Source organism: Sander lucioperca, chromosome 24 (genome assembly GCF_008315115.2).
Source record: "Sander lucioperca isolate FBNREF2018 chromosome 24, SLUC_FBN_1.2, whole genome shotgun sequence".
In the NCBI taxonomy this organism is placed as follows: Eukaryota; Metazoa; Chordata; class Actinopteri; order Perciformes; family Percidae; genus Sander; species Sander lucioperca.
The window spans coordinates 7,014,949-7,038,009 of NC_050196.1; the positions used below are offsets into that span (position 1 = coordinate 7,014,949).

At 42.1% G+C, this 23,061-nt stretch overlaps 1 protein-coding gene across 6 annotated transcripts in view; it reads right to left on the reverse strand.

Annotated features, from left to right (window-relative positions):
- Window positions 1-23,061, reverse strand: part of LOC116044446 (receptor tyrosine-protein kinase erbB-4) — a 281,156-nt gene that overhangs the window by 120,126 nt on the left and 137,969 nt on the right. For all 6 annotated transcript variants that reach the window (XR_004103671.2, XM_031291606.2, XM_031291607.2 and 3 more), the window contains exon 3: window positions 4,736-4,922. Coding sequence is in view for 5 of the 6 variants with exons in the window: in XM_031291606.2 (XP_031147466.1) it covers window positions 4,736-4,922 (187 nt within the window). In the remaining variant the exon portion in view is untranslated. The remainder of the gene's footprint in view (window positions 1-4,735; window positions 4,923-23,061) is intronic.

The window sequence follows — 23,061 nt, forward strand, 5'->3', positions numbered from 1 at the left end:
AATTCCACGCTTTCTGTGGACTCCCACCGTGTAGCGAATCCACTGTGAAGTGAAGCTGTTGTTTAATGTATTGTGTGCAGTGAGAAATGTATTCTCACTCGGGCACGCACAGTACATCCCCTCTAGATATGGTGGAAAGTGGCTGCAAAATTAATTATAAATAAGTACATTTCATCGTACAATGACTCTAAGCAAATGTGCTTTATTATCTTCATTGCGAAGGGAGAACAATCTGCCAGTCTAATTGTGACCTTTTTTTTTGGTAGCAGGCAGAGGAGTGGAGGGAATCAAGAGGAACAGCACTGATCCATATGCATGGTTGGATCTGGCTTAATAGCAGCGTCAGGGTGCATAGGAATCAGATGGAAGGCGAGCGACGTGAGGCACCCATCCTGAGGAAGTGCTGAAACAGGAGATGTGTGGCCAGGCAGGCGGGGGGGCCGGTGGAGAGTCACAGCTGTGAAGCAGAGGTAAATTCAGCCTCTGAGAATCAACACAGTCTCCTAAAGTTTCAGGAAAATAAGCAAAATTCTGAGATGTAGATAATGCACATACATGAATTATGCAAGGAACACCTTTCTGCACCCAGAAAGGATTATTTGAAGATACGATCGACTATATTTCTCACCCAGCATTTCCAGTTAGATAAAGAAAAACATCCTGATCTTTTCACTAAATGTACTGAATGTTGGCTGGACTTCAGCCAACATCAAAAAAAGTTATATAGGCACAGATTTATGCACTAACTCCATCAATGCCTCATTCGTGCAAGATTATAAAAGGACACTGATCATGTAAAATCTTCGCCTCACGGGAAACAAAATACATTGGAGAACAGGTGAGCACACTAAAGCAGTTCCTCATGAAATAAAAGGAAAGAAAGAACTATAACAAGAGAAAATACAGGTCTGCACATATTTTCTTTATGATCCAAGTTATTTGTAGTCTAGTTGCAGTCTGTGGTTTGCAGAAAAAAAAAGGCATTCGTTAGTGCGGTTTGCGGAATGACAGAGAATGTCATAAGACGTCCATGGTAGAAGGGAAAAAAAAGAAAGAACACGCACGAGGGATAAAGGGACAAGGATAAAGGTCCATTTAGGCCTCTCTTTCTTTGTAGGGGTGGTCAAAATGGAAGGCGCCCTCCTACTTTACCAGCTTAGGGTGTCAGCATGCCCTTACAACTCTCAGGAGTCCTTTATCACCGTGTTCAGACTCTATAAAATGCTGCTTATTGCACTAAACCTGTCATGTGCTTTAATATGGATCACAGTTTGATCCTCCACCATCAATCACCAAAACACTACGGCAAAGTCAATGGCATAAGAGCCCAGGATGAATCTCCGCTGTCCAACGTATGGTTTTAACTCATCAGTGTGTGCAGCTTTCCATCCCCAAAAACTTGCAAAGGGTGGTCAAGGACTGCAAGACACAGGGCTTTTGTTTTACACTCAAGTTAATTTGGTTCCTCTTTGAAACATGTGACACAGAATTGCCTGCAGGAGAAACACAGGATGGATGTAGGATAAATTGCAATGCCCACAGGAGAGCAGTGTAAAGCGGGCAGATCGATGCCAGAGAAGAAGCCCCAGGCAAAATACAACAAAGGGGGGATGCAGCAGAGGCATCCTGGTGGCTTGGCAGTATAGGGCACATCCCACGTGGTCAGTCCATGGTGGGATTGAGCCCATTTTGCACCCTTTTCCTTGCTTCATCCTCTGGCACACAGACACACAGGTTCATATCAGTATAAAAATATGTAAAACACAATAACACAGACAAGACAAAAAAAGTTACCTAAACTGAAGTTCATAAGATCTCTCTCTCCTCTGCAAAATCAAAACTAATTATAAAGGCACCGCATGTAGCAGTTTATACAATTTGAAATAATCATAGGCTACCAAATGACTTCTGACACCTCGGTATGAACAAATTGTGCGGAGGATTGGCAGCTTCTCGAGCATTCGTCTTTGTTCTTTGGCTGTTATTTAGAGGACATACGTGTTGGACACGATTTTCTTTTTCCATTGGCCGTTGTGATACGCTCTAAAAGATTTAGCTCCATTCGTGCTGGAACAACAGTGCTCTTTTCCTGGTTTTTCTTGCCATAAATAAATCCAGCAAATTTCCTCCAAAATCTGACAGAAGAAAACGCTGTGTAGAGACTCGAAAAGGCGTCCCGCTCACGGTTTCACGGTCTCGTCTACAACAAACATGTCCTATGTGGTCAGTTTCTAAATAAGAGAAGTGGAGGGATACAACATGAAACTAAGTAAGGAAGATTGAGACAACAAACCTTTTTCTGCAAGTACAATACCTTTTCCTTAACTCACTCGGCACTGTTTAAACATTCAGTACATCCTCCAAAGTGCTGTCACCATCTAATTCAGCCTTGGATATTTCTTTTCTTTTATTCCTGACCTCCATCCCTAATGAGAGCTTCTCTCTGATTACCATCTTCCCTGTAACTCTACAGGGTTTCTACACGTTTCACTAAGTCAAATTAAAGACTTTTTAAGACCTTTTTAAGACCGTTATGAATGAAATTTAAGACCTATATTAACAAAAAAGGTCAGATGTCAGAGTGCGGTAACAATGTCTGAAACAATTCCCAGATTTTCTCATTGGCATTATAGGACTGGTGTCTAGATTGGCTGCAATATAAGTTGCATATTGGTGTCATTTGTTAGCCTGACGTCGTCATACTCAGATTCTACTCAGAATAAGAATAATATATAATAATGAATTAATAAAGAATAATGCTGTGCCATTCATCATAAGCCTTGGCTTTAAAACCTTCATACAAGGCCCAAACAACTAGCCTGACGTCGTCATACTCAGATTCTACTCAGAATATGAGTCTGATACCGCTCCATTGCGCTGTGATTATGGGGCGTGTATTCAACCGAACCAGGAAAGAAAATGCCTCTGCACTCAATTGGATAGACCTACAACCAATCAGAGCAATGGAGTATGTGACATATGCACCATTTCGGTTGCTTCTTTCACTTGGTCCTCCATGAGTGCGACCAAAGGAGAAACCACAATGACCACAGGGTTTTCATTGCGCCCCATCTTCTTAGCGACCAACGGGGCCAGCTGATAAATTGAACTTTTACTGAATCCCGTAGGAAGGACGGCAAAAAACATCTTTCCGATCGACAAATGCCTTGATCGCGGTTCTCTGTTCCTCTTTTAAAAAGAATGCGCTGTCGATAGCTTCTATAACAGACACGATGGCGGAATCTACACATCTCAATTCTCCAGCGGCAGCCATCTTTGTTGTAAACAAATTCAACCCAAGCGCTCTTTGGTGACGTGGTTGATTACGTTACTGTTGATCATCTGTCAATCATCGTATAAAGCCCGCCCTGACAATTTGATTGGTCCAAACAGCTCTGGTTGGAGCATAGTTGCTCCACAACGGATCAAGTCCAGACCGAACTTCCCAACCTCAAATGTTGTGGGCGGGGCTAAGTTCGGCTGGCATCCACGCTAGTATTTTGTAGTGTAGAACATTGTAAAGCGCTCCGGGAACATTTCAATGAGCATTAGAGGTATGGAAATTAAGACCTGTTTAAAATGATTTAAGACCTAGAAGACATTACTTCAGCGAACTTAAGACCTTGCTCTAGACAGTACGGCATCAAAAATGTTGTAAAAGAAAAAGAGTGACCCTGACTGATCTCCACTGCTTCTCCTCAGATTGTATGTGACAGTTGTCCCTCGGCCAGTGCTTCTCCTACGACAGCTTGCGTTTCTCTCCCAGGGCGATGGTAATGCGGCCACCAAGACAGGGACAAAAAAGGCAACACCTGACTCCTGACGTGCAGGAATAAGTGAATCTTTTAGCAGCTCAGTTCTGTTAGAATTACATGTATGATTTATACAGCTAATGAGGATGGCTATTTGGGGAAAGCAGGGAGAGACAATGTGATTCAGCAGGAAGACAGTGAAGCTGGTACTTTAAAACATGATGTTAAAAACCTGTAACAAAGGAAAGTGTTCTCTGCCATTATTCTGACTGGAGTTGGAAGGTCACCCCGCCACCACTGGGTAACGCCAAAATGGCAAAGATTAACTGATGCCGAGTTCATGACCCAAAGGTCTGACACCAAGAGAAAGATAACGCAGGCAAAAGCTACCCTTTACAAATGCGATCCACTTTAGCTTATGCCCTCTCACATGACAACAACAACAAATGTACAGCTGTTACATAAAACATAACACAACCACTACCAAAAACGTACTCCTTGAAAGAAGCCTATCTTTTCAGTGTGCGAACAAAAATGTAATTAATGGGTAAAAAGGACTTTTCACAGATATTTGATCCCTCCATTATAGAAACGCAGAAGATTAATTTGCCAGGGAAGCTTCAAAAGTTGAGTTCCAATTTTGTGACTTAATTGAAAGGCCCTATTAAATCTGTGGGTGTACAAACAAGTCAAAACACAAGCATTTTTAGGGCAGGAAATGGCAATGTTTTTTGCAGCCTGCTAATAAAATACATCCCTAAGAAAAATGCCATAATTCATCTACTGAGGGAGTTAATATTGGGGGGGGGGAAACTGTCCAATCATTTATGAAAATAACTATAAAATATACATAATTTGATGGTGTTTTGATGATTCATTTTCTGCTTAATTTACCTGTTAAGAGTGGAAGTGAAGTTTTACACTGGTGTATTGGTTATGGAGCATGTCATTAAATATTTAGACTCTCGTGCAATCATTCTGACCTGTGAGGTTGCGCAGGCCCAGTTGCCTCAGGCCGTAGTACCCGTCCCGCCTGTAGTTGAGGAAGATAGCCAGAGAGTAGCGTCCCTCGTACAGTTTGGTGCCACGGATGATCCGCAGGTTCTCCAGCGGCAGGTAGTCGAACTGATTTAGAGCCACCAACACGTAGCCGGTCACTTCTCTGATTGACTGCATGAAAAAAAAGAAGAGTATATTCAATATGTAGTCGAAGGCTCAGATTCCATGGCTACAGGTTTCAAGGAAATTCTTTCCTGATTGTTCTGAAATGCACATTACTTTCCGCACTATTTGTTTTGATGAAAAAGCAGCCCAGTTTCCCAAGAATTACATCTATATTGGACTCTAACGCCAGAGTTAGATTAGATTAGATTCAACTTTATTGTCATTTAGCAGAGTACAGGTACAGAGCCAATGAAATGCAGTTGACATCCAACCAGCAGTGCAAAAGAAGCATTAAATACCAAAGTGCAGGTTGAGTACAGTATTCTGTTCAGTTATGTAGACGATAGAGATTAATTATGTACAACAGTGTATAGTTAGATAAATACAGGTTTTCCAGATTACATGTCTACAGTGACAGATAACGAGTATAGAGGGTTATGTACAGAGAGGATAAATAGACATTATATATATATATATATATTTATTAACTATAACCACAATCTTTTCCTAACCATAACCAATTGTTTTAGGTGCCTAACCCTAACCAGATTGTCCATGCAATATCCACAACCCTAACTTTACCCACTGTACTGTAGCTGTCAAGTGCAACTATTGGAGTAATCCGAACGTAATCTGGGGTTTTGCAGAATCGTCCAATATGAACGTTCTTGTCTGGTGATAGAATTAGGAAAAAGAAACTAAAACAAAAACTTTAAACTCTTAATAGAAAATGATTGTCAAATGTCTTAAGTCAGTGATCTAAACCGTTGTTGGGGATGATCTCAAGTGAATACACTATCCACCACCTCCCCCAACGCTTCACTTTCAATGCCAAAATGCCTTTTTAGCCATGTCTGCGAATTCACTAAAGGCGGTGACACGTTCCTCTCATTTTCTGTGCAAGGAGCATGTTATTTGCATTTTGAAATGTCAAGCTCGTGAAATATTTGGATATAAAGTCCAAAGTGATTGAAATGTCAGCTCAATTGAAGACTGATTACACGTCTCCTCTAATGACAGTCTCTCAGCTGTTCTTAGAGGCTTAAGAGGCCATGCTACTAGCACATATGACATTTGTGAAGCCAATCATACCTTTGAAGGAAATATTTTCAAATCTAAATAAAGTGCATTTGTAGTTGTATTTGATATTATATCATGTAGGTGAAAGATGTCATATGGGAACTCTTAGTCAGGTGTGATTGGATTCCTCAGAGACCTTAAACTAATAGAAGAAAAATAGATATAAAATAGTGTCAGGCACACATAATATGTGGAAATAAGAGAGCTCCAGTTTGCTGAATGCCATGCTGAAGAACATGGCAGACCTCAACTATCTGCCTCATCGTGCATCAATTGACCTTCTCAAAGGCACAAAAAAAAAATCATGCTGATTACCTCTGTGTTATGCAATTGATGAGGCAAATTAATTCAAAATCAGGCTGAAGGATGTGGCCATGGCGGACACTTTAAAATGTTGAGTGTTTTTATTAGAATTCTCCAGAAAAGTGTTTCTCCTTATCCTGGGGTCATCTCTAAAGAAATGTCAGAACAAAACTTGAGGGTTAAAGGTTAACGATAGCCCTATCAATCAAGCACCATCTTCACATACGGCATCGTTGCCAGATAGCTTGATGTGTGTATTTATTTATTTTATTTATTCATTTTATTTGTTAGGGACCATGTACAATTTTTAACATAAATGTTGCCATTTGATGCATTGTACCAGAGTTAGCCTTAGGCAAATTTACATCTGCAGTCCCTAGGCAGGGCACAATTTAAATCCAACAGTAAAAACATGACAACATCAACAAAACAACAAGACAGATCACAAAACCTACATCAATATAATGTACATTGTGTACACACACACACACACACACACACACACACAGTGTGTCTTCTAAAACACAACTTATCCCTTGTTGCTACAGCTCCATCTCTGTGGCCATGCAATATTTATCTCAAACAGCAGCCTGAGCTTACTTACACACACACACACACACACACACACACACACACACACACACACTTAACAGCTGTTAAATGCCACACTAACACATTTTACCGACCACCACTGACAAGCCTAATTAGGACTCTACATTTAAAAGAGTGTGTGTGTGTGTGTGTGTGTGTGTGTGTGTGTGTGTGTGTGGGGGGGGGGGGAGGAGGGGGGGTTACAAGGTTCACCACTGGCTTGTACAACAGAGGCTTTGTTTGCAGCATTTGGCAGACACAGTTTTTTTCCTGTGGCTTTTTCTGTTCTCTTTTGGGAATCCTTCCTTTTTTATCTCCAAGTTGTGTTTGTTTTTCGCACGGGGGCCAGAGGTGTCACCAAGAGGATGTAAAACGTGCAGAGATTCATAGGCTGAATCACACTTCCCTTATTTGATAGCTCCTCGGCTGAACCGGAAGTTGTTCTGGCCTTCCTTCATGAGGGGTGTATGCATCACTTTCAGCTGTTTTAGATTACTTACTTAAATGACTATGTGCCAGGACACCCCTGTACCTGGCGGCGTATTGAGCTGGCCCATGTCACGTGACAGGAGACGAGCGAATGAGCGTCAACGTGCGACACAGCCGACAGCGACACAGCCAAGGGCCTGAAAATGTGTATGTTTTTGTTCATATTTATTTCATTCATATTTATGTTATTTATTTTATTGACCATAATACATTTTGTATAAATGGTCTGTATTTGTCTTGTGATTTGTCTTAAATGTAATAATATTTTTACTGACAAAAATTGCCAATAAGAAATTAACGGTATCGGTATCGATATCGATGAAAATGCAAGAAAAAGTATCGGTATCGTATCGAATCCTAAAAGTGTGGTATCGCCCATCCCTACTGCACAGGTACCAATACCAACCCGTAGGGGTCACTACTACAGCAACAAGGACATGATCCCCCTCCGGCTTCCAACAAGTGAACACAATCATACTGGCTTTTTTTATTTGGTGCTCAAAGCAGCAACACTGTCATGCCTTTAAACTCTTGAAAAATCAATAAATGACCTCTCATTTAAGATCATTTACAGGAAGAGACCGGTTTCGGAAGCAACAGGCAGCTACAAAGACATCCTAATGACCAGAGACAGGCCAGATGATTGGTTAGGAGGGAGGGAGGTAGGGAGGGAGGGAATGAGTAATGTGAGGTTTGATTGGCTGCTGACCCCTGGGGATGCTAGTGGAGACTGACAGTTAGGACACAGTGTGTGGAGTGCCTGCATTTCAGGATAATAGCAGGTAGCTGAGATTTGCGTCTATACTGGGCGCTCGGCAAACACGCGCACCTGCCAAGTTGGCTTATTGTAGCACTAACATAATAGGAAAGAAACAGACACTGGAGGTGCTTATTAGCAAGATAACAATGTGTCAATCACCTGAGGAGTGAAAGAACGACATAATAAAAGAGCAGTAGAATCCATTTCAGCGTAGGCTTTGATTAGCATACTTATTGGAAAAAGGATTCCTATTGTGAGGTACTCCACTGCCTGTCAGAAATCCCTTGGTGAAATAATTTTTGTGTCAAATGTTTAGTGATTTTTTTTTTTTTTCTTCTTCTATTTTTGTTAGAGAGTTAGCAAGTTGTGCAACTTAACGCAACTCTGTGCAACTACATGCAGCTCGTGACTCAGCCTCTAAAAACAAAGTGTTTTTTTTTCTCTCCAGGGGGCTTGTTGATCCGGCCCCAGGGTTGGATGTCGTGCCGTTTCATAACTTTGACCCCGTCGTGACCCCCCCCCCGTGTTTACTTCAAGCTCGCCCTGCTCTACTTAGCTCCGCCGTAACCCCAAGGTGCCTGCCAGGGGGCACTATGACTGGGAACAGGGGAGTCTGCTCTGCAACCCGACCCAGCTGTAGGCACGCACTAGGCTGCTGGCAGACTCCACAGTGCTGCCACTGTGCCCCCTTCTCCCTGCCAGCCTCCGGGAACCAAAGAAAAACTGTTTCCCTGTTGCTTAGCAACCGCAGGAAAGCCTTCCAGTAGGAGCGAGGGAGAGCAAAGAGGAAGAGAGCAGGCAGAAAAAAAAAGCAGAAAAAATACAGACTTAGAAAGGATTTTTCTTTTGTTGTAATTTACCTAATTAAATTAAAGGATTACTCTGCCCTTTCGCAGTCATTTCCTTTCGCTTTGAGACTATTTAATTTCCTTTCGTCGCCATAAATAGTTTTTTTTTTTCCCCGAAGGTTTTCTAGATCAATATTTATCTGCATTCCTCTGCGCTGGAGGAGGGAGGAAGCAGAGAGACAAGGAGGAGGGAGGTCCAGAGGGAAGTAAACACAAGCACCTGCATCTTCCCTCCTGCTGCATCAACTGCGCTCAATTTTCAGACAAACACAGAAGCTGAAGGACGCTACTCGGAGGAGCTGCCCACCGCTGCCATGTATAGGTGATGTTCTCAGACTTAACAAGGCGGACGGTGATCCTTCCCTTGTATTTTCTCAAAACAATATAAACTTAAGAAGGAGAGTGGGAGGGCGAATTTATCCCAACAAGGTGCATGAACCCCCGATTGCTCACACACATTATCTTCATCCTCCTCTAAAATGACCCTTAGCTTGTGACTTAAGAGTTAAAAAAAAAGTGGCTCAAAAAAAAGGAGGAAAAAACATCCACAGCTTTAGACAGGCTGGCACAAGTCCCGGTCATTATTTTATCATTTCGAGTGAATCTTTTTTGATTTCAGCTCGACTCTGATGGATCGGAGTGTTTTCTCTGTTGTGAGAGCCACAGAGGATTTTGTGCAGAAATGTACTCGCTCGCTCACACACATCTCAACGCACGAACAAGCCTCAGATATTCCGATAACCCCCACCTACGCAGAAAAGAAAACGCTGCCAGGAGGCACAGACAAGATTTCGTCAACATAGGTCAACTACCCACGATGCATTGCAAGTTGAACGTTTCCTCTAGCGCTTTTCTCCATCAATCGTAGGCAATTAGTGGCCTAGCGTGAAGTGCTCAGTCAAACAGAATCCTTTGCGGTCCCGGCAGGCTTGTTTCCTTTCTTCTCTTCGCTTTACCTCTGGGAGAACTGTGAGATTCACATGTTGGTAAATTGCCCATTGCGTCTCCAGGATACATTGCATCGAGGCCAAGGCAGAGGAGTCAAAAGTGCTTCATCTACTACCACACAACATAATCATGATAGAAGGTGGCTGTGCTGTCTAGGAAACCGACTCTGCCTGATACGAGGCTGTGAGTTGCTGTGCTCAGGCACCTGTTACCCCTCCACATCTGTGAACATGTTTTCTGTGTCACGCAGTACGGAGACATAGTCACTTTGTAGTGACTCTGATTTGGAAGGAGGAACATTGTCTTGAAAATTGTCTTGCAAAGTAGAAAAAAGTTATTGATCAGTTAATGAATTGAGACCTGGCACGCACAGTCGACTGTTTCGTGTCATAATTCAGCAGCAGTTGGTAAAAAAAAGAGAGTAGAAGCATGTGAGGTGAATACTAAAGCCTGATTATAAATGTAAAAAACAAAGTGACTCGTGGCTCAGGAACCTCCAATTAGAACTCAAATATGCCTTAAAAGACACTAATTCACCAAACTGCATGTTTTTAGGCTAATAACCTGTATGTCTACTATAAGTTTTTCATTCAACTTACTTTGCAGATACTCAGGAAACCTTGCCAACACAGCCAATACATTTGCATACAAAGTTTCCCAAGAATCGCCTTTGGGCTTCCTCCCCGATTTAGAGAAGAAGAAAAAAACGCTGCATTAGAGAATTTAAGAGGGTTGAATTAAAAACATCATTGTCGCACGCCCTCCATCTGGATATGTGTATTTTTAGATATTATTCCCCCTTTAACTGTATGTCACCAACATAATTGGAAAAGGATCATTGTATGTTTTTCCCTCGTCATGTGGTCCATTGGTTTAACACATTAAAGGTCCAGTGTGTAACGTGTTTAGTTGTTCATTATCAAAATCTGTGTTGCCCGTTCACAAACTTGTCCTTTTTCATGAATATTTACAACCACCATCAATTGAAGTATTCCTTTTGGTTTGAAATTTAACATTTGCATTCGCATGAACTGGGGTAGACGCTCCATATTCATGCTCCATCTTGAAATACGTTAGCCGGTAAGGGACATAAAGGACATACTGCTCCGCCTTTCGCGTTTTCGCTGTCACATGATAAACTCACAGGTGCTGCTAAAGCTGCTAATGAGTATCGTAGCTTTCCGGCAAATCCAAATTTCAGGAACAGGAGTCTTCTTCTTCGCCCAGAAAAAGAAAAAGGATATTGAAAAGAGCAAGAGACCGGCTTTTTGAAGCGTGAAGGCTACCGTAGATGTAATACGTACTTTGAACTGCGTGGTGTGAGAGAGTTGATTGCGATATATGATCTCAACGCTAGATGGGAGAAATTCCCACACATTGGACCTTTAAAGGAAAATGCAAGAAGAATAAGAAGGACAGGAAAAAAAATTTCATCTTTGAAGCAATGAAACTTGACTTTTTTTTACCATTACAAGATAGAAAAAAAAAGTGCATACATGTATGTGTGGAAACAACGAGCAGCCACGGCTGCACATGCTGTGGTTCCCAACCCCGGGCTCGGGCCCCCTCCAAAGGTTCACAGGAAAGAGATGATCAATGTGGGATGAATAATAGAAGAAATTCTAATTTCTGCAACACACATTTGTACTAATTTTTTTGGCTTTGGACTGAATGTTTGCTCTCTTTGTTAAATATTATACATTTTCATATTTTTCCTCTTTTGGCCTTGAACAGTTGTTTAAATTAGGGATGCACCGAATCCAGATTTTTTGGGTTCGGCCGAATACCGAATCCACTGGTTAAGATTCTGCCGAATCCGAAACCGAATACAGAATCCTACTCCCATCCTCAGTCCATTAACACAGTAAACACATTAATAAAGTAAACAACGTCCACAGCAGTGTATTTTTCATTTACATTTTATTTTAACTGTAAAAAAAAAATTCTTCCTTTGCCGTACCTGAAGTTGCTGCATTTTGTTCTGCTGTCTGTAGATTCCTTCATGCACAACTCGTATTCTTTCTGATGTTTCACACGCAAATGTTTCAACAGCGGCGATGTTGTGTATTGTTTAGGGTCCTTGCCACCACGAGACAAATCGGCATTGCAAATTGAACATGTAGCTGGACTTGAATGGCCTTCTTTTGATTGAAAGTACTGCCAAACAGCACTTTTTCTGCTCACGAGTTCCATTTCCACTTTCTCACAGCCTACTGCAATGAACAATCCACCTACGTTAACACCTTCCCATAATCAACGGCGCCGTCATTACGTCGACCAGTGTAGTGCGCGTAGTGCAACCGTAGGGTTCGGTGGAAAAAAATTCTAAGGTTCAGCAGAAACCGAACCTAGTCAAAAAGCCCAATATTCGGCCGAATCCGAAGCCGAATCCTGGATTCGGTTAGCCTGGTTGACACCAGACCCTTCTCAGTTGTAACTGAGAGTGGGTCTGGGCAAGCTTCATTAACAGTCCATTTCGAAAGGGGCGTCACCAACGGACGCCGCTCAAATGCCTCTGGGCGCAATTGGATAGTCCTTCAACCAATCAGACCAACGATCCGGGTGACGTAGCAGCTACAGCGGCATCAACGGGTTGCTGCGCTTCAGTGGCCGTCATGTTGAATGTAAACAAAAAGCTGCTTGCCGTCGCTGCGCTATCGTCATCGTGTAAAGCTCGCCTCAACGGTTGTGATTGGTGCCTCGATGGGCTTGAATGGGCTCTTGGCCAGACTGACTTGCAGAGCAATCTCAAATTTGCCGGAAGTTCGTCAGGGTTTTCCCAGGCTAGGATTCGGTGCATCCCTGGTTTAAATTAAACCATCTGAGAAGTTTCGAGGAAATATGATGAAAACCTTTTTTGCAAATCACTGGTTTAACCTTTGACAGTGCATTGTATTTTATAGACCTATTTTTTATGTAACTAAGTGCAAGTACCTCAAAATGGTACTTCAGTGCAGTACTTGAGTGAATGTACTTTCCACTAATAAATAAAAGAACAACCTGGAGAATTAGTTGAACGAATGCTGATTGAGTTGGCCAATCTATGACAGGAAACACTGAAGCTCAAACCTCTCCATCAATTTCATTTGTCACCCATCTGTATGCCTCACTATTATAACCTAAACAACTCATTATGTTGAGATTTGTACTCTGCTGTGATCCAACACTGAGGGCTCTATCCATGTGGGTTTATTTCCACCGTGGAGTAAATTCTCTCTTATTTATTTTTCTCTAAAATTGTAATCTACTCTGGTCTCTCCTTCTGACAGCGCTGCTTTCATTCGGCTAAGCCGATTTGGATAGACTCTTAAACAACACCAGTGGGGCGAAACAGCTGGATCTCCCACAAAAACACAGCTTTGTTATCACAAAATAATGAGATATTTAAGTCGTGCTCACGAGAAAGCGGTGTTTGATACCTTGAGATAACGATGTAATTCCATTGTTATCTCGCGATAGCAAACATAAGCGCTACAAACTAGGAAGTTGCTGGGTTGAGATAATGAGATAGTTAGGACATGATCATGTGAAAACGGTTTGATATCTCCAGATAATGACACAATTAGGCTGTAATCTCCATACAGCAGGCCTAAAAGTAGTGGGATGCAGAACGAAACGGCGCCACAGATGAAAGGAGGTATAGAAAGTAAAAGGATCTAAACAAAAAAAAAAAAAAAACAAGAGAGAAGTTTAGGGTTAGGAGGGGAAGTGTAGTGGAGCATTTGCAGGAAGCGCACAAAGATAAGGGGAAGGGAAGTGGAGCACAGAGGAGATATATTTCAAAGCATAATTAATAGTGCACCTGTTCCTGTCATCTGGATGAGTGAGAGTGTAAATGAGGTAGATGGCATGAGAAGGAGCGATAGGAGGAGGAATGATTCGGTGAAGGAGGAAGAAAAGGAGGAAGGGTGGGGGTGGGGTGGGGAATAGATGGAGAGAGGGGAAGGCCCAGCAAAGTGGAAAAGGAGAAGAGGAAGGAGGGAAAAAGGCATCATGCAGGGGCAAAAAACGTATAATGACACCATTATCAAAAACAAGAGATGGGACACATATTATGATGATTATGGCTCATTTCCATACATATAGAGCACTCTGCCAGTGAGTCAAGGAGAGTGCAGCGGCGCATGTCAGCTTGCAACACTGCCGACTCTCAACAGTTTGATCCGACTGGAACGCCGGCGCAATCTGACTCCTCCACACGGCAGCAAAGTCAATCGGCGGGCAGGGAGCTGTTTACCAATTCGCTTCAACGAGCTCTGTAAGAGAAGTATGCGCTCCTTCACCTCATGCGACTGTTTGGCTGCTAAGTATGCTGAGAGCACTCGGGCGTGACATTCAAGATTTTTTGAGAAATCCTGTTTAAAGAAAATCAAGGCCTTTGAGAGGAGGGCCATTGACTTTGAAATAAATGAAAATCCAGATGCATGAAATGTCACCGTGAAAATGACTCATTCAGTACAAGTATTTGTAGGAGATTTTGTCTTTGTTGTTGTACGAAACCTCTCAAGTTTGTTGATGAATCAACAGGGTGAAGAGTGTGCAGGAGGTGGAGGGTGGGGCTTTTGCTCACATCAATTGGAAACTACATCAAACGAGGACGAGCGAGTGTTTTGAACCCACGCACCACTTTCCATCAGAGCAGTTTGAAATCCACTCCCTTCAAGCTATTTTAGCTTTTCCACCAGCACATTAGGGAAGAAGAAAAGTTAATTTTTTTGCTCAGCTCAATCAAAAGACTTCAGTCGGACGGGCTCTGAGTGGAGGAGTATCTGCTCTCACAGTGTCCTGAGTCAAGTTGCACCGTGATTGGGATCACGGAATTTCAAATCAGAAAAAGGTTAATCAAAAGTGATTTTTATTATGTATTAAATAATACAAGGCTAGTGCTCACTCATCTTCAAGTATTTTTAGTATTCATTTACTTAATTTTAGATGGTGAACAAGTCGAGAGGAAACCAACTTTGGTAACTGGTGCAATAGTTGGGAAATTAACCTTCTAATTGCAATTTCCTTAAGTGATTAAAATTTGAAAACTTAATGTAAAAATATTGATTTATACATGCTATGAAGTCTATGGAAAAAAAAAACATGTTCTGTACTTTTTTCCATGTTGGATCACAATTACAGAAGTTGCCACTGGTTGTATTGAAAACCAAGTTTTCAGAGTCAGACACACACACACTGACATGTTTCAGTTTCAATACTGCAAGCTAGTTTTGACAAGGACTTTGGGATGACACAGTAGTGTGTGTGTGTGTGTGTGTGTGTGTGTGTGTGTGTGTGTGTGTGTGTGTGTGTGTGTGTGTGTGTGTGTGTGTGTGTGTGTCTCTGTGTATAACCAGGGGTGGGCCTCCAGCAGCAGCTGTGCTGCTGGCTTTCGGGCACTGATATTTATTGTCTAAGACAGCCCGACAATCTCATATAAGCCTGTTTAATGAGCGGCGTCCGTGAGGCGTCTGTGTTGTCAAGACACATTTACAGTAAAGACCCTGACTCTGAAATTAAAATTACCAAAGGGGAAAGTTTGCTGCACATTAGCAGGCCAAACTAAAACAGTGACAGTGCGGTACAGTATCTGTTCCTTAAGCTGCAGTGAAAACACTAATACATAACTCATGAGGCGAGCCTGTTGTAGCAGCCCAGCAACAGTCGCATGGCGTATCGCATTATGCTGTAGCCTTTGGGGACCCTACATAATGCAGTTATGTGACAAAGCTAGTGCACGTCAGCCACAGGCTGGCTTCTGCTCGCTTGACAGTAGCTATGGAGGAAAAAAAGTGAGAAGCACGTTATCTTCTATAGCACCGAGCTCCTGTATCTCATATTTAAGTCCCTCATTATTCATGGTCATCCCAGTTTAGGACTGAGATTTTGAGAACTGGCAGGATCCCTGATGGGAGGGGCCAATCTTCTGCATGGGGGGGGCAACTCCAGGGAGAGTAGGAGCTCAGTGGCCTCCGAGGCCCAATGTCAGTTCACTCCTCTGGGGAAGAAAAGGTGCTTAACGGCCCTTCCAAGTGATTGATGATTGGGCCCAGTGCAGAGGTAGGATGCAGCCAATCGAAGACAATGCAAGACTTTGTTGGATAATCAATTCACGGCAATGGGAAGGAAGACAAAAAAAATATATGAATTCCCAGTGTGGAGAGTTGTGAATGTACGGAAAATAAGAAGTTACAGGCAATGATTGTGTTATAAAATATCACTGAGGACATAAATCATACTTCCTCTCACACAGGGCACCGCAATCTCACAAAATGCTACTTACATGCACAATCATATGTTCATACTAACCATTATATTCCTATACATGCATAACTACTACATCACAAAACTCAGCCTTTGAGTTTTCATACTTAAAACACTTTTCATCCTTACATACAAACTGTAGAAAACTACAAATATATTCAGGCCAGGTATACAGGGCAGCTGTGGGACTGATTACAACCATGTCAGATTTGATATGTCTTGTCTCTTTATAAGGTGTGGGCGTATGTGTGTGTGCGTGTGTATTAGGGAGAGTATTTGTCAGCCATTTTGCCTCAGTAGAAAATAATGGCAGTGGCATCATCAGCAGTAATGAAGCACACCGCGTTTCAGCGCTAAACTACTTCATTACTCTGGAATCAAATCGCCCTAATCGGAGATGGATGTCCTGATTTGTGGCAGCGCGAGGTGTGTGTATGTCTGTGTGCATGCACCTGTGTGCATGCACCTGTGTGTGTGTGTGTGTGTGTGTGTGTTTGTGGAATTGTGTCTGTTACAGGGGCATCTTTGCGCATCGTTTGTAGAGGGGGTGGGTTGGTAATATAAATCAATTTGACCAGATAATGAAATGTGAGAGAGCACACATGACAAATGCCTGTCAAAAAGCTTCATTCATACGTATACAGGATCCCCCACACTCCGATGGATGTTGACATCAGTTGGCTGTGTTTAGACACCTGTCGGAAGGTGTTAAGGTTTGGTGACATAACACACATAGTCCTATGAATATCCACTCCGTATCCTATTGACTTCTAATGAAGCCAGCATGACGGACATATTCAAGGATGTGGATTTTGTTTCCTTGCAATCTTGTATATGAATAAACTGCAAACGTTTCTTGTAAAGTGTCAGAACCACTCTGGGTGATCCAGGAACAGAGCAGCATGAAAAATGGCTTAAGGAGGAAGTCGGCATGGATGCTTGAGTCAACAAAGTTGCATATCGCAAAGACATACAATATAAAAATCTAATCTAGTGTTCCTTCATCTCTACGTTTCCTGCCCAAGCTTTCCTTTAAGCAACTCATCCGCCTTCTTTCTTGACCCTTAATAAACAATTTATATATGAAATTCTATTTTTCTCGACTTGTTTTGGTTTCTCTCAAAATTAAAGTATTTAAGGTCGGAGAAGCCTGCAGGTTTTCTGTTCTGTTCAGCTCTAGGGGTTTTGGTTGCAATCCCAGCTGGATCAGGAGCACCTTTAGAGAACAAAACCCACCCCGCAAAAAAAATACACTAAACTGTAATATTTGTTACAATATGTTTTTGACTTTGTGATGAGATTTTTCCTGAAACAAAGCAGCGTGCTTTTTTTAGACTGTGGGTTCTAGCCATCGGCGAGCATCCAGCAGCAGAGCGGATAACTGAGGACGGAAATGCATGGAATAAGTTTTCTGCCAGTATGTAAACCAGCTCCTGGGGCCTCATGTATAAAAGACCAGAAGATGGCGTACGGCCAAAACTTGAAAAGTACCTACGCACAGAAATATCCACATGTATAAAAACCGGGCGTACGCCAGGTCCTGCACACCAGTTACCAAACAACATGCATCTCAGTGTCAGTCCAAATTACGCACCATAAGCAGTTTGAACTCACTGATGTAATGTCATTTATTTTCTAAGTGTTAGTAGGGCAAGGGAGACCCGACTCAGGAGGAGGAGAGGTTAGTGAGGCCAACGTCTCCACGGCAGGTGACAGTGCGCAAGCATCCGCTGCGCCACGCATGGATGAAATGATGAAATAGTAAATAGGACTACAGTAACAGAAATATGCGCAAAATTAAGACAGTCAAGACAGCCCAGTGTTACCGGGTACACCTTGTTCACTTACATAGCCTACAAATCACCCACGGGATCAATTACGCATCATGAGTTTGCCCACCCGACCCAGCGTTTGTTCCTGGGGAGATGGATCCGTGCGTCCCGCCTCCTGTACGCCATGGATGTCTGAGCCTCAGCAACTACAGACTCACAGACACTATTGCATTTTTCCCTGCCGATCCTTTTGTTGCACAGTGAGTAGATATTTCATCTATTGGAAATACAGAGGATGACTGAAAATATTTTCTAAGTAGATTTTTCATTAATTTCCTGTCCTCATGTTTAACAGAGGTTAAGAGCCTGCAAATTAAACAGTTAATAGTGTGAAAGATGTGAAACATGATCCACATAAATGATCAAACTTCTATGGAGTAACAGCGGATATAATATGTTAGACGTATGCCAGTAAGTGAAGTGGAAACTTTATTTTGTAATGTTTGGTGAGTTTCGGTACTTTTCACTTAGAATTTGCCATGTTACAGAGCCAGACAAGACTTTGCGGATGGCCGCACATTCTCACGTCTGCTCAAAAGTTTGTGTGACGGCCCGCACGTTCTCACGTAAAGTTATTTTTTATAAATCACACCGTGTGCATGAAAACCTGCGTACGCAACGTTTGTACATGAGGCCCCAGAGTATAGGAGATGAGTGTTTGCTTTCTTCTTTCTGCATACACTCAATATTGTACATATTCTTGAAATATCAAGAATATGTACAATACACTAGGTAATAATGGGAATAAATGGGACATAGTTGACAGTAGCTCTAATGGAGTTACAGCCATTTAAGGACAGAAAGAGAAAGTAACATGATGGAACAGAAAGGAACAGTCCTTTTTTCTCTTGGTTTGGCACCTAAATCCTGGTTGCAGCTGCTGCTGTGGTCCTGCTCGACACCCTGCTGTGCCCTACTACACCCCGCTACGCCCTGCTGTGCCCTACTACACCCCGCTACGCCCTGCTATGCCCTACTATGCCCCGCAACGCCCTGCTACGCCCCGCCCTGAACTGCTACAACTTATATTTCTAGTCATAGTTCAACTATCTTTATTGTTCCTATAACTGCCACTGTTCATCATTCCAACTTCTATAATTATTAATCATATTTCTCTATACCTTTATATCTGTATCAGTGTCTGTGTCCAAACCGGCAGCGGCAGATGGCTGCCCACCAAGAGCCTGGGTCTGTCCGAGGTTTCTACCTGAAAGCAAGTTTTTCCTCGCCACTGTTGCACCAAATGCTTGCACATTGGGAAATTGTTGGGTCTTTGTAAATTATAGTGTAAAGTGTCTTGAGATGACTCTTGTTATGATTTGATACTATAAATAAAACTGAAATGAATTGGATGGTGTCAGTAGCTCTGGGTCAATCTGTGTGGTTGTCTGGAGTTACTTTTAGCAGGCAGATATTTGCTGCTTTTGTCTCTTTAACCATTCCATTGTTTTGCTGAGCTCCAATTATGCAACAGTCCTCAAAAACAAAGAACAACACAACTTTAAGTCTACAGCCATGCTACTGCCTTTGTGAGGCTGTGCGTAGGCACAGTGGTGCTTTGAGCTAAATTCTAACATTTTGTGCTAAAAAGTAAGTAAAAGTAAAATGCCATGCTAGAAATTGCACCTTTGAACATCGACACAGCAAAAGTGAAAACATTTTCGGTATGTATCGCACACATGGACACACAGACACATGCTCACCCTCGCACGTACGCGGTGTAAATGTCACTGTGGAACGCAATCTGCTCCTTCCACTCAGCATAGCAGGAGCAGCATTTTCCCAAAGCCAGCTGCGAGAGGCAGATATTAAAAAGGCATTGGGAGAAACAATTGACACACACCCATAAATTAATCAGCCACGAAGATGCGTTTTTAATATCTGAAAAGAGGGCCGAGGGGAAAGGCTGGATGCTCTAAATGGCAGGGCCGCTGTCACAGATGTGACGTGCACCATGTCTCCACTGCACTGGGAGAAACTTGAAATCCCAGTGGCTGCACGACACCAAGCTGAATAAGAACGGATAATAGAGCCAAGAGGACAACAATAGCAGACTTATGGTAGAATACCACTGTAACACGCTAGGTTCGTCCCAGATCACCCATTTGGGCATCTTTGGCACCAAAAGTTGCCACCATGTATGAAGTCTATGGAAAAAAAAACATGTTCTGTACTTTTTTCCATGTTGGATCACAATTACAGAAGTTGCCACTGGTTGTATTGAAAGCCAAGTTTTCAGAGTCAGACACACACACACTGACATGTTTCAGTTTCAATACTGCAAGCTAGTTTTGACAAGGACTTTGGGATGACACAGTGGTGTGTGTGTGTGTGTGTGTGTGTGTGTGTGTGTGTGTGTGTGTGTGTGTGTGTGTGTGTGTGTGTGTGTGTATAACCAGGGGTGGGCCTCCATGTATGAAGGCAAATGTGTCCCACTTGTGACAAATGCCAACACCATATCCTAATGCCATTTAGGAGTGTGTTCCACAATTCATCAAAGTGGTTGTACTCCTATGTGCTGGTTTATATAGCATGAAGAAGCTGTAATCATCATTATGATATGCGATTTATTATCGGATTGTTAGGAGGTATGCATTAACCTGTAAGCAGCATTTTAATGTTGCAGCTAGTTTAAGGTTATTGATTCCTAAAGCCTTTTTTTAAGAATATGTTTTAATCTACTTTTTTTTAGGCATTTCTAGAAATGTATGGACAGGATAAGAAAGACACTTGAGTCTAAAAAACTTTCACATAACGATACATTAAATTCCATTTAATTCAATTTCTAATAGAAATTAGCATTTAATGGAAGTACTCACTTGTACATAGAGACTAATACAAACAATACCATGCTTTTGTATGGCCTGTGGCCATTGGAGATTCATGTTATGCTGATGATGTTGTTCATAAACGGATATTTGATTAAATTCATTCAACAAACTACATAACAATTCCAGATAGTTTTTTTTTCTGCCAGAGGAAAATAACTTGCTTTCTCTGCAAATGTGATTCTCCTCCTGCTTTTTTTTCTTTCGTTTCTCTTTGCATCCTGTGCCACTATCATTCCCCCAGGAATAATAAAATGTGTGCCGATGCGAGACTACCAAACATGTTTTGCATGCACGCAATGTGCAATTTGGGAGTTCATATGCAAACACACCACTTTAATCAACTCTGGAACTCTACAGAATGGAGGAAATTCAACTTTTGTTGGGTGCACTGTGAGAAATATGCAATTGCTAAAAAATCGTATAAATCATTGCGAGACACAAAATCTTTAGGAAATGTTTGATGCAATAGGCATACATAATTTATCCTGCAGCTACGATGCGTACGCTGCCTCCAAAATGGCACGTGATCTCAGTCTGTCTCACAGTTAGCAGCTAAGATCTGAAGACTTCAGAAAGTTCATGGGAAGCTGTTGAGACAAGACTGGCACAAGAAAAACAAACACATTTAGTTGTGTTTTGTGATAAGAGGTTATTTCTTGGCCTGGCTTCACTTTTCGCTGCAGAAGTGTGGTACCCTTAGTACTCTCAATGTTTCCCAACTTTCTGGGTGGTGCCAGAGGAAGGATGTTTGGGGATTCTTCTCGACAGAGACACAGGTTGAATTCCTGCTGCTCGCTCTTATATACCCAAAGTTGTGGCCATAATAATAATGAAGGAAAAGCTATGCACTAAAGCCGCACTGCCCACTCAGAGCTAACGTGAAATCGGAATTAAAAGTTGACTAGGACCATTAGTAGCAGTTCTGCGGCATTCAATCACATCTTTCTCAGCAGATTAAAAATGCATCTTTGACATTTACCACAAGGTCCATTAGCAAGTTTTTTGTCAACATTTTTGTGGATTTCAGATGAGGTATTTGTCCAGGAAAATAATGAATTCTGGCCAAATATTTCAAGCCAAAGAATTAGGAATGACATCTAAATCGTATTAATATTTCTGTTGTACTCACAGTGTTGTAGAGGTTTATTATATATACATAGGTTTCTTTATTACTAAGATACTTATTAATAAGATAAGAGAGATACGATCATTTCTTTGGGGTAGCAACAAGCACATCCATATCTCATGCAAAAATGAAAAAAAGGAAAGAGCTTTTAACTTCAACAATTGCATTCTTACAGCACTCAATAAGGGAAGGCTTTCAGTTGTGTGGGAGTAAATAACCTTTTAAGAAATAAAACTGTTGTTTTTTAATTGGAACTGTGTGCCGAGTCTCTATGTATTCATTATCCTCAAATATAAAAAGGAAGAACTAAAACTATAAATATATTAATCTCTTCGCTTTACCTCTTTAAAGATGAAGACGTGCATGTTGTCATTAAACCCACACGGCAGCGGCAGCCAACGGAATAATTTCAAAATGTTCTAAAATAGCGCTCACTTAGCACTCATAACACTATTCACACCTGGTAATAAGATAGCATGGTGTGAGTGGAGAGAAATGCCACACTGTTTTACACTCACTGAGTCAGAGAGAGTGGGGAATGACAGGATTGGCTGTACGGGGAGGGGAAGACACCGCGAGAGCTTTTATACGTTCCTCTCGCGCCCCGTGCATCTGCCACCATAATTTGTGATAATGACGGCATCCCAGCAGGGCCACTCTGCGCAGAGTGATTCGGAATTGATTTAGTGCATTAATTACGCCCCTGTTACGCCAGTGTCACGGACAATATTTTACAATTTGATAAGCAAAAGACGCACCGTGGGATCATTTTGATGAATTGCGAGGGTTCGTTCGTGGCAGGCTTTTATGGTCGTACCTTTTAATTTAACGGTAATCACTTTCCCCCTCCGCGCCGCGGAAGCAGCAAGATTTTAATTTCACCTCAGAGACCTCTGCTCTGCACCTTGTCTGCTTTGATCAGGCCCACAAAAAAAGCAGGCATGCAGCCGACCATTCACCCACCCACCCACCCACACACACACACACACACACACACACACACACACACACACACACACACACACACACACCCCACCCCCCTCCCCACACACACAGTCATGAATAGTTGAGCAGGACAATCGGATCCT